This window comes from Schistocerca piceifrons, chromosome 2 (genome assembly GCF_021461385.2).
Source record: "Schistocerca piceifrons isolate TAMUIC-IGC-003096 chromosome 2, iqSchPice1.1, whole genome shotgun sequence".
Taxonomy (NCBI): domain Eukaryota; kingdom Metazoa; phylum Arthropoda; class Insecta; order Orthoptera; family Acrididae; genus Schistocerca; species Schistocerca piceifrons.
Window position 1 is genome coordinate 983,684,914 of NC_060139.1, and position 12,289 is coordinate 983,697,202.

Genomic DNA, 12,289 nt, shown 5'->3' on the forward strand with positions numbered 1-12,289 from the left:
TTAGCATTGGAGGGCAGCGTGGAGGGTAAAAATCGTAGAGGGAGACCAAGAGATCAATACACTAAGCAGATTCAGAAGGATGTAGGTTGCAGTAGGTACTGGGAGATGAAGAAGCTTGCACAGGATAGAGTAGCATGGAGAGCTGCATCAAACCAGTCTCAGGACTGAAGACCACAACAACAACCTAGCAACCGTAAAACACGCTTCGTGCGACATTGTGACTAATACAGTCCTGATGAGGGAGAGGAAGTTCAACATTCATCTCTCCCCAGAACCTAACCTAAGGTCCTGTCTACAAAAGGGAAACAATCGCACACCGTCATGATTGTATGGATCAGAACAAAAACAATAAAACTCCAGTTCTTTAAAGAATCAAACTCTCATGTATAAAAATGCTTCAAGAGTCTGATTCCTATATAAATGAGTTAACATGTTAAATATTGCCTTTAAGTCTGTAATCGAGGGAAAGTTTAGGAGAAGTTTGATAGCATGCTTAAACTGGGTGATGCCTGATGCAGAAGTTTGATTGGATGAACAGCGAAAATGTAGTAAGAGAGAAACTTTTTTTCCTTTCGTCATTTTCTGGAGGGTGTCTGAGAGAAGAAGTTTCCTAATGGTTTCAAATTATGTGTAAATTTTGTTGTAAGTTACTAGGTGCTCTCATTCTCAAACACTGTATGAATGAAGTCCGTGTATTTGCCCGCCGACAGATAAGCCGTCTCAGGACAGAAACACAATTACTAACTGTAATACTTGCCTTATTGTGCTAAGCTTTTAACGTAAGATCGCACCTCTTAATGGCTACATTATTAAATTATTTTGAATTTTTTAATTCGGTCAATAATCACTCCTAATACTGAAAATCGAATTTATGTTGCCCCTGTGGCGCATCTGGTATCAGGTTCCGGTTCAAATGGCCCTGAGCACTATGGGACTCAACATCTGAGGCCATCAATCCCCTAGAACTTAGAACTACTTAATCCTAACTAACCTAAGGACATCACACACATCTATGCCCCAAGCGGGATTCGAACCTGCGAACGTAGCAGCAGCGCGGTTCCGGATTGGAGAACCTAGAACCGCTCGGTCACAGCGGCCGGCACAGAACTAGTGTTACGTCGTTTAACGTGTAAGAGACAATAGGACTACGTTACATTGATAACCGCTTCAGTGGCAAAGTAGCGGGATAGGGTTTTAGTAATAGATAGGGTGATTTTTTTCCACCGTGTACAAACTCTAGGGATTTATCGATGAGAGGATACGGAACAAAAAAAGCCTGATGAATTTATGCCCGGACATTCATGGTTTCCATGCCAACGACCATTTATTCAATCATACTTTGTTACAGAGACTGCGGTCTAATACACACTGTATCATGCAGCCAGAGTTACAGTATGCATGGTTTCCTCCTAGAGGATGCTACTGTTTCTCATACGTCATGCCCTAGCGCCCTGTCCTGCCATAGAAATTGGTAATGTTATGTCCGATTTAGTTCTCTTGCTGACTCTCCTCGTAGTTAATGTGATACAGTGTTGTACACAATGGTTCCGTATTCTAATCGAGAGCTTGTCGACGTAGTATTTACTTACGGAAAGGCAAATGGCAACGGACGGAAGGCAGCGAGGTTGCATTAGAAGACCTATCCCTGAATCGCTCCAGGCAACTGCCGGGATGGTTCCTTTGAAAGGGCACAGCTGCTTTCCTTCCCCGTCGTTCCCCAGTCTGATGAGACCGATGACCTTGCTGTTTGGTCTCTTCCCCCAAACAACCCCAACCCGACATATCCCTGCCGACAACAACGATGGCATTAAAGTTTCGAACAGTGTTCCGCTATTTGTCTGAGACAGGGTCGTTTCAGGAAGCAGGAAATCATGCGGGAGGTACCCGAAATGTTCGGATACCAGATTTGGAAGAAAACGTGATTAACTCGGTGGGACCGGCGACCGCCTTGTCAGTACCAGGCAGTTGGCCCGCCAGTACAGGGTAAGCCAGACGACCGTGGGGAACATTCTCCATGACAATTGTTACTGCCCTTATTACTAACAGCGTATGTGCGACTTACTGGCCACAGATTTTCCGTATCGGGAGCACTTTTGTCACTGACTTCACCAGGCAACCCCAATTCCGGGTTTTCACGCAATTCACCGATGAGGCCATCTTTATGCGGAGTGGTACTTCAACTTACAAACAGTCATCTGTGGGATAGTATGCAAAACTCCCATGGTATGGTGACAGCAAATCTTCAGCATCGGGGCAGCTGGAACATGTGGGCTGAGATAAGTGACGACCGTATTTTGGGACCAGTCTTCCTTCCACGTCACCTAACAGGCCGGAGTTATTGGCGTTCCTTGTGGCTGACTTTGTCTTCCCTGCTGGAAGAGTGCCATTATTGATTCGAAGGGTTATGTGGCTGACATGATGGTACTACAGCCCACTTTACCTTTAACGTCCCGGCGCATCTCAATCTTTGCTCGATGGATATTCTCTGTGTGCGTCCCTGAATTGACGAATTAAATCGTCCAAATTAGGCTTATAATACCTGAGTTCTTCTAACACAACAACAGCTGCAGAATAATTAATTTTGTTGCCATAAAATGTTATAGCATTTGTCAAAAAACAGAGGGACAGAGTCAATGCTACCTCACCTGCGAATTCGTAGTCTCACTATCGATAGCTCTGACTTTGGTCATCTTTGGTGCCACTAGTGTTCAGTGTGTGTGTGTGCGTGTGTGTGTGTGTGTGTGTGTGTGTGTGTTATCTTTCCTGCTTCTGTACGAGAACCGAGGTATTAAATTTGCATGCACGCCGCCTGTCCGTTGCAGTTTGCCTTGAAAATGGCGGGGTGTTCTCCCGCCGAAATATCGGCGGTCGCTGAAAGTGTTACCTGGCTGAATTCCCGGAAGTTATTTGGAAATTCCTACTCTGAATGGCTTATGGTAAAGAGGTTACTGATTCCCAGTTGTGGTCCTATGCAGCATCATCAGAGTCGCTGATAACGGCAAGTGAGAATTAGATAGATCCTCAAATTCTAACAGTAACTACTCTATTGCTATTCTCTATGTTCTTGTAAATTCTTCACCTTCTCTCATACTGTAGTTGTACTAGTGGCTTGCTCATGGATACTGTTTAAATCCATCTTGTCACTGGGAACACATCTCAGATGACTTCTAGCTACTATTCCCATTTAATGGCTAACTGTTTACATTCCGCCTTTTCTCACCATGCCCTTCACTTCACTTCAATAAATTTCGGTCTCTGGGTACCACCTCACCAAATTTCCTACAGTGTGGTTGACTAGACTGCCTTCGTACGTAACCCGAACGTCCACAACAGTAGCATTTCACGTAAGTAGAAAATACACTTCTCTTATTGCAACTTAATGTTACTGTATCTATTTCCTCCAAAGCCATAACGCCACTTGTGGAATTAGCCAAGTCTTTCAAAAATTCTGCTTGTACCTTTCTTCACACATCGAAAGACAGTCGCCAGATAAAGGCATCTAAAACCCTTTGTTCCACTTCCTGCAGAAAGGTCATATTTGTTTCACCACTATCTGCTGATTCGTAAGTGTGCACTTAATTTTCCGTATCCTGTACACAAACTCATCTGCAGGCTCATTCTGCTTCTGTGATACTCAACTGCTTGTGATAATATCTACAGTTATTCTGTCTCCTATATCGCTTCATCAGGCCTCTGTTTAGTTCGAATGGTGGAGCATTCCGTAGGTCGTCTACCAGAAATAGTAACTCGCTAATTCGTAACAACTATTTATCTGTCCAAAATACCATCTTCGTAGCTGTGAAAAAGCTCTTTGCGGATGCTAACACACTCTTTCCTCTCTTAACCAGTCTAGCGATGGCTGAATTTGGAATGGGAACAGCTAACCTGGACGAAGCTCTGTCCTCTTTCAGAGTATCTAACCGCTTAAGTAGGTCTACGTTACCCTCTCTCAACTGCGGTACATTACCTAACAAAGACTGAGCCACTTTCTGATTGGTAAGTGCCTGTGTTTTTGTCTCATTATGAAGTCACTACCCGACAAACAACAGGAGAAACAAAAATGAGACTGCGAGGAGGACATTTAAATGTAACACTACTGTAATAGAAATCCATCTTTTCGGCTAATCATGAGCCGTGTACATTCGTCTCACTGTCTACCACAGTGGCCATACCTACGCCATGTGAAGCATGTTACTGCATCTGACTCGGTACAGGGTATATTATGACCTAATAAATTACAACGTGTTCACCTAACCGGACGCATACCAGGGCAGTCTTCAGTTCACGAAACATCACACTCAACGTATAATCACAAACCGTAAAGGCAGTTTTTACACGCCCTATTTTGCTGATGATGCTATGTTTGACCTCTAACACAAGTTACAGTAGGATTGACCTCACAGCACATTGCATTGGCCGTACACGATGGCTGACAGAGCAGGAGGTACATGTAAACAGGTCGCTGGCTGTATTAGAGTCATAGAAGTGGTGTGACAATAATAACAATATTTTTATTCATCGTGATCAATACCGCAGTCGAAGGTGACATATTGCTGCAGTCTGCATCCAGTGGCATATGCTGGACGCCGGCACTCTCTAGCTCAACACACTGCAGCTAGAGGTGACCGGTGGCACGAGGCACCCGGCAGACATGTCGCAGAACAAGAAATAATATCAGCACAGTGTAGAACTGTCAGGTATACAGCAGAAGCGAAAATCCATTTTAAGCTGACCAGAACCGTTTAGAGCAAATATACGAGCAGCTAACAGTCTGCGGTGGCCTCAGTGCCAGAGGCACCTGAGCGTAGTGGCGGGCCATAGAACTCGAAGTAGGTGTAGGAGAGTGAATACGTCTAGGACAGCCAATGTCTTGGTAATAATCAGGTGTGAGTGGCAGCTGGTCACAGTTTGCAAACCACGGACCTCCGGGATGGTGTCCTAGGGTTGGTTGAAATCAGGGAGCAGATGGCACCACAGCTGGAATGCACCAGTTGAGCTTCCAGAAGCATCAGAACGAGGTACTCGTTGACCTGCAGCTAACGGAGGCAACGTTTTGTAGCATATAGGCGAGATTACCTACTGACATGGAGTAGTTCTCAGAGCTGGCGGTGGAGAAAGATACACTCCTGGAAATTGAAATAAGAACACCGTGAATTCATTGTCCCAGGAAGGGGAAACTTTATTGTCACATTCCTGGGGTCAGATACCTCACATGATCACACTGACAGAACCACAGGCACATAGACACAGGCAACAGAGCATGCACAATGTCGGCACTAGTACAGTGTATATCCACCTTTCGCAGCAATGCAGGCTGCTATTCTCCCATGGAGACGATCGTAGAGATGCTGGATGTAGTCCTGTGGAACGGCTTGCCATGCCATTTCCACCTGGCGCCTCAGTTGGACCAGCGTTCGTGCTGGACGTGCAGACTGCATGAGACGACGCTTCATCCAGTCCCAAACATGCTCAATGGGGGACAGATCCGGAGATCTTGCTGGCCAGGGTAGTTGACTTACACCTTCTAGAGCACGTTGGGTGGCACGGGATACATGCGGACGTGCATTGTCCTGTTGGAACAGCAAGTTCCCTTGCCGGTCTAGGAATGGTAGAACGATGGGTTCGATGACGGTTTGGATGTACCGTGCACTATTCAGTGACCCCTCGACGATCACCAGTGGTGTACGGCCAGTGTAGGAGATCGCTCCCCACACCATGATGCCGGGTGTTGGCCCTGTGTGCCTCGGTCGTATGCAGTCCTGATTGTGGCGCTCACCTGCACGGCGCCAAACACGCATACGACCATCATTGGCACCAAGGCAGAAGCGACTCTCATCGCTGAAGACGACACGTCTCCATTCGTCCCTCCATTCACGCCTGTCGCGACACCACTGGAGGCGGGCTGCACGAGGCTGGGGCGTGAGCGGAAGACGGCCTAACGGTGTGCGGGACCGTAGCCCAGCTTCATGGAGACGGTTGCGAATGGTCCTCGCCGATACCCCAGGAGCAACAGTGTCCCTAATTTGCCAGGAAGTGGCGGTGCGGTCCCCTACGGCACTGCGTAGGATCCTACGGTCTTGGCGTGCATCCGTGCGTCGCTGCGGTCCGGTCCCAGGTCGACGGGCACGTGCACCTTCCGCCGACCACTGGCGACAACATCGATGTACTGTGGAGACCTCACGCCCCACGTGTTGAGCAATTCGGCGGTACGTCCACCCGGCCTCCCGCATGCCCACTATACGCCCTCGCTCAAAGTCCGTCAACTGCACATACGGTTCACGTCCACGCTGTCGCGGCATGCTACCAGTGTTAAAGACTGCGATGGAGCTCCGTATGCCACGGCAAACTGGCTGACACTGACGGCGGCGGTGCACAAATGCTGCGCAGCTAGCGCCATTCGACGGCCAACACCGCGGTTCCTGGTGTGTCCGCTGTGCCGTGCGTGTGATCATTGCTTGTACACCCCTCTCGCAGTGTCCGGAGCAAGTATGGTGGGTCTGACACACCGGTGTCAATGTGTTCTTTTTTCCATTTCCAGGAGTGTAGATCATGCTTTGCTGGAGCAGGCACTATTTACTGTCACCCAAGACCATCCTGTTGTAACAGAACGTTAGTTTCGATCATTTAGACCCCGAAATGGGCGCAGCTCGAGGATCGACGTGGTGTGCTCTAGGTACCTGTGCGATGTTCTGGCCCCTGTACACAGCAGTGAAAACAGTGTTCCAGTCGCTGAAAGCAGTAGTCAGAGGAGCCAGTCGTACGTCAACCAGACTCGGTCTGCCGCCAGGGTGCAAACTTCCGTCATGTCAGCTATAACTCTTTCAGCTTCTGCTCGAGGAATACGGTGGCAGCTTTCTGCATACTTGATTGCAGGTTACGGGCTCTGATTTGAAAGGCAGTTCTACGATAGATGATAGCATATTTCATTCATTACAATATCTCAGTTCAGATACCGGATCATCATGATATTTCAGTTCATAAAATCACCCAGCACAATATCTTACGGTAAAAAGAGGAAGAAAAACACACCAGACAATTCCATCTTCAGTTATATGTTCTGCAACAACCTACGCAAGAAGTGATATGCGAGAGAGAGAAGAAAGCAGAGACAGATGCAACCAAGAGATTAGAACCACACGGCTTAAGTAATTCAATTCTGTGAAGTATCTTAGGTTGCAAGTTCAGGATTTATTGTTCTTCAATGAAATTTTTATTTCGAGAAATGTATTGCCTGACATTATTTGTTTTCATATTTTCCTTGAAGATTTTTATTCTTCTTTCAAGAAGAATTTAATTTTTAAAAGATTTAATGGAAAAGAACAGAGTACTTTTTTCTTAATTTATGGAGCAAATTCTTCAAGCAAAAGTATTAGATAAAGTACAATCATTTCATTGGGATCTTTAGTTGGTGCTATAGAGGTGGAACTAAAGCTCAGTAGTAGCGTTTCAGCAATGCATGTATCTGGATTAATTTGCTGGTGATGTCAGAGATGTATCCTTAATGGGACAACTAGAGCTATTTGAACTCAGCGCCAGCAGGGCAACTGAGCAGCTACTTGAATGAGAAGTGTGTGTTCCTCAGTATTCAGTATTTCAGTTGGAACTGCGACTCTTACGTCAGGTCTGCAAACTACGACAATGCAAATGTGTAAATACATATGAATTCTGCTTATTTCCACTTACTGTCATCAAAGTCAATTTCTCTGTTCCATTTTTTTACAATAGTACTCCACTATGTCCCATAGAAGTCTGTGAATGGACGCCTTTTCCTTTCTGGAATGTTTTCTGTAAGTAATGAGTTCGCAAAATTGTCCGTGTGGCTCAGGACTCAAGCAAGAAGCTGAAAAGTACCCGGTGTTAAATACAGTTTGTAATTTTCGAGAGTTCCTTGCCACTATCGAGGCTCTCAGTTCTCGTGCCACTTTATTCCCCAAAAGATAACAATTTGAAAATTTATACAAGAAAAAATATATAAGTCTTTAGCAAAATGTTCTTTGGGAAGGGGTGGAGGGTATTCATGAATTAACACCCCACCCCCTTCTCTAGATGCACCTAAGTACCAGCCCTTTGTCATAGCATCTGCTAATATTTACAGTAGAACAATAAAAACTGCAATGTATATTTTAAAAAAGTGTAGATATAAAACGTGTTTTATTGGTAATATTACCTAGGTATTTGCTTTGTCGCAAAACCTGTTCAGTACCTATAACTAGCCATTGTATGTCAAAAGCTGCTTTAGTGTTTAAATGGTTTTTATTGTTTTTATTGACGACGCAAGTGGACAAGTGGTTAGTATGTCCACCTCTCTTTCGAAAATTCATATACTGAAGACTACTTGAGTTAAAATTTATTTTTTCAGTTTTAAATTCCTTACAATGGCACACCGTTCTGTGTAAGGACACTGATTCCAACAGTAAACTGTGATTTACCATTGGTTCTCGGATCTCGCACTCAGACTGTTAGTGCTGGACTGGGTACAGAAATAGTGGTGGGAATGTGACCGCTGAATTTTTGCACGGTACGCAAGATACTGCCAATTCCATTACAATAATCTCTTCTCACATTTGTGACACATTGTTTGTTTGCAATTGTTCTTCTTTCTCGTAATTAAATTTCAAATCTTAACATCGGGATATTACTGTTGAGAAGTCTGTTGGAGAAGGGATTGTGAATGAGCGACTAACACAGACGGAGGGGAGCTAAAAATTCAGTGTGAATTGCCACACTGATACACGTTCGTTTGTTAAAGGATTGATTCCTTCAGAGATAGTCTCAAAAGCTACACTGACTCAAGAAATCACTGATTTGACCACTAGATGATTGTACATCCAGTGTGGTGTTGGAACGCTTAATAAATCAACCATTATAAGTTTTGTCCATCAGACTACTCTGAATGCATTCAAGTACGTATTTAATACTGGGATATACGGTAACAGTGAAAAACAAAATTTCAATGAACACATTTTTTATTCATTCAAACAATGTACATAGTTTTGTCTACTGCTTCTATATAAATCAGTGCGGATAAAACAGTTTAACTCTTTCACATAGGAACAATATTTGTACTGACACGAATAAACACGATACATTGCACACAGTGCCTTTCGTGAGTACTTCTCGACATATTTTTTCTCTTTTACAATCTGTGATAAAATACATACTTGGAATCACACAATCTGCGACGTCCTCGAAATTGACCACCACAACGTCATTATAGCACAGTTTGATTTTGTTTTATTATTTACAGACGCTTCATTTCGCAAGTTACTATACACCTGTTTGCAATCTAATAAGAAATAGCAATAAATAGTTCATATATGTTTTGATGAGTATTCAAATTAATGCTGGTATTGCAACATTCCCACTTTCTATGCAAATAGAAAGACTGACAGTTCGCAAAAAAAAAAAAACAATCTCTTTTAGTAATTAATGCTGCTTGATCTGTTTCCATTTACAATTAACTGTACTACAGTTTCAAAATTGAATTGACTCTGGACGAAGTTACATATTATAAGCAGGAAGGCATGTTAGGAACAATAAAATCAGCCTGCTGCGTAACACTGCTGCAATAAAATGTCATGGAGAAGCTAATATTTATGTCATGTGAACGATCCGTACGGTTCTTTCGCAACCCCTTTCAACTCACTGGCTGGGACCTTCCAGAAAGCATCATCTCGAATACAAATTTCATGGATACAGGCAACGAGGCCAGTTGTTAATGATGATGTGGTGCGATGCACTGGCTGTATGTGTGTCAAACAGGCGTCACTTGATGAGTCCTTTCCGATGGCGGCGTGAGAAACGGGAGGATGGTGCGTCTGGACCCACCTGCAACATAATAGCAAAATCATCATCAGACTCGCTACGTAGTACGTAGTTCGTACCAATATGTTGTGACTCGTCTACGTTGGTGTTCGTACAATATGCTGCAGCGCCGTGGCAGTACACACTTCTGTTTCTCATGACAAACTGTCCAATGAACTGGTGAAATGACGACATTTGAAATTACAAATAGTAAAATTCCCATAAATTGTAACAAAAATGTGAACCATCAACTCAGAAAGAGATACAGGAAAGGCCAGCCGACAATATACCCCCGTTATTATGTCAGAGTAATATTACTGTCCCCTCTCTTATTGTCCGTAATTTAGTGTTCATGTGTCAAGATCTATAAGTATTTTATCTATAGTTAAACAACGAGAAACAACCACCTCACATTTGACTGCACAATAATACTGGAACACAGAACAATGGAATACCGGAAAACCGTAACAATGGTTTACAAACATGTAAGGTAGTATACAGCTGACACATCTCCGCCACAAGTAAACTTGTTGCCGATTGTTTTCAACCTTTAGTGTTATTCTCCTTTACCATTTTCCTTCCTTAACTTTACAAAATTTTCACATTGGCTAATATGAGGGATACAGGAAAGTATGATTTCATGACCTGTGATGGCAGAAGATGTTTCGTTATAGAAGAAAGTTATTCGTTCTACCGTAGTGGAAGTAATCAGTACGTCGAAACTATGTCATTCCTCGATTCCTAAATTCTAGGCGTCTGGTGCGGTGATTCGTGGGGCTCTGTCGAGGCGTCCTGAAGGAGACTGCTGCAGAAATTCTAGGTCCCACTATTCGAATTTAAGAGTTTGCTGTCGCCCATACGAAAAAGTAACAGACGTACTGAATGAGCTGTAACTGAACTCTTTGGAAGAATGATGTGATTGTTCTCAAGAACTCCTACTCAAGAACATAGTGTACCGGCATTAGAGGTTCATTGTGTGACGGTTCTGATATCTATTGCATATTTCCCACAGGAGACATAATAATAGCAGAGGACAGATTGTACGGCTGGAAGGCAGATGTACTAAGACCGGGGTAGCTAGTGTGAATAAGCGGTACCCTCTTTCATACTCTGTACAGTAGCTTGTGACGCTAATACTACCTGTGGACAACCTACAGTGGGTTAAAAGCCACCAACAGTGGATCGCGAAGTCGCCTTACCCGGTCACACTTTGATGGTGCTTAGAAATCAGGCCTAGGTAACAGGTACGTTGAAACGGTTACATGGAGGCGCTGCTACACCAGAACCTGCTGCTGGTATTGCTGAGGACCAATACCGTAACATTGTCACCCCTGCCCCCCAAGATGAAACCATACAGCGGGCTAAAACAGTGGCTGGTTGGTATGAGGATCATTGGAGATGGAGAGAAATTTTGACTGGCTCAAAAGATTTCACGGATCTGGAGCCTTCTGATAAACTTAGGTGTCGCAAGGTTAATGAACTAATGTGAGAAATACACTACTGGCCATTAAAATTGCTACACCAAGAGGAAATTCAGATGATAAACGGGTATTCATTGGACACATACATTATACTAGAACTGACATGTGATTACATTTTCATGCAATTTGGATGCATAGATCCTGAGAAATCAGTACCCAGAACAACCACCTCTGGCCGTAATAACGGCCTTGATACGCCTGGACACTGAGTCAAACACAGCTTGGATGGCGTGTACGGGTACAGCTGCCCATGCAGCTTCAACACGATACCACAGTCCATCAAGAGTAGTGACTGACGTATTGTGACGAGCCAGTTGTTCGGCCACCATTGAACAGACGTTTTCAATTGGTGAGAGATCTGGAGAATGTGCTGGCCAGGGCAGCAGTCGAACATTTTATGTATCCAGAAAGGCCCGTACAGGACCTGCAAAATGCGGTCGTCCATTACGCTGCTGAGATGTAAGGTTTCGCAGGGATAGAATGAAGGGTAGAGCCACGGGTCGTAACACATCTGGAGTGTAACGTCCAATGTTCAAAGTGCCGTCAATGCGAACAAGAGGTGACCGAGACGTGTAACCAATGCCACACCATACCATCACGCCGGATGATACGCCAGTATGGCGATGACGAATACACGTTTCCAATGTGCGTTCACCGCGATATCGCCAAACACGGATGCGACCATTATGATGCTGTAAACAGAACTTGGATTCATCTGAAAAAATGACGTTTTGCCATTCGTGCACCCAAGTTTGTCGTTGAACACACCATCGCAGGCGCTCCTGTCTGTGATGCAGCGTCAAGGGTAACCGCAGCCATGGTCTCCAAGCTAACAGTTCATGCTGCTGCAAACGTCGTCGAACTGTTCGTGTAGATGGTTGTTGTCTTGCAAACGTCCCCATCTGTTGACTCAGGGATCAAGACGTGGCTGCAAGATCCGTTACAGCCATGCGGATAAGATGCCTGTCATCTCGACTGCTAGTGATACGAGGCCGTTGGGATCC

At 44.5% G+C, this 12,289-nt stretch overlaps 1 protein-coding gene across 2 annotated transcripts in view; it reads right to left on the reverse strand.

Annotated features, from left to right (window-relative positions):
• Window positions 1-8,947: 8,947 nt before the first annotated feature.
• The window catches only part of LOC124775058 (neutral ceramidase-like), a 486,227-nt gene continuing 482,885 nt past the window's right edge, over window positions 8,948-12,289 (reverse strand). For both annotated transcript variants that reach the window (XM_047249851.1, XM_047249852.1), the window contains one exon: window positions 8,948-9,828. In XM_047249851.1, the coding sequence (XP_047105807.1) occupies window positions 9,766-9,828 (63 nt within the window). In that variant the 3' untranslated portion in view covers window positions 8,948-9,765. The remainder of the gene's footprint in view (window positions 9,829-12,289) is intronic.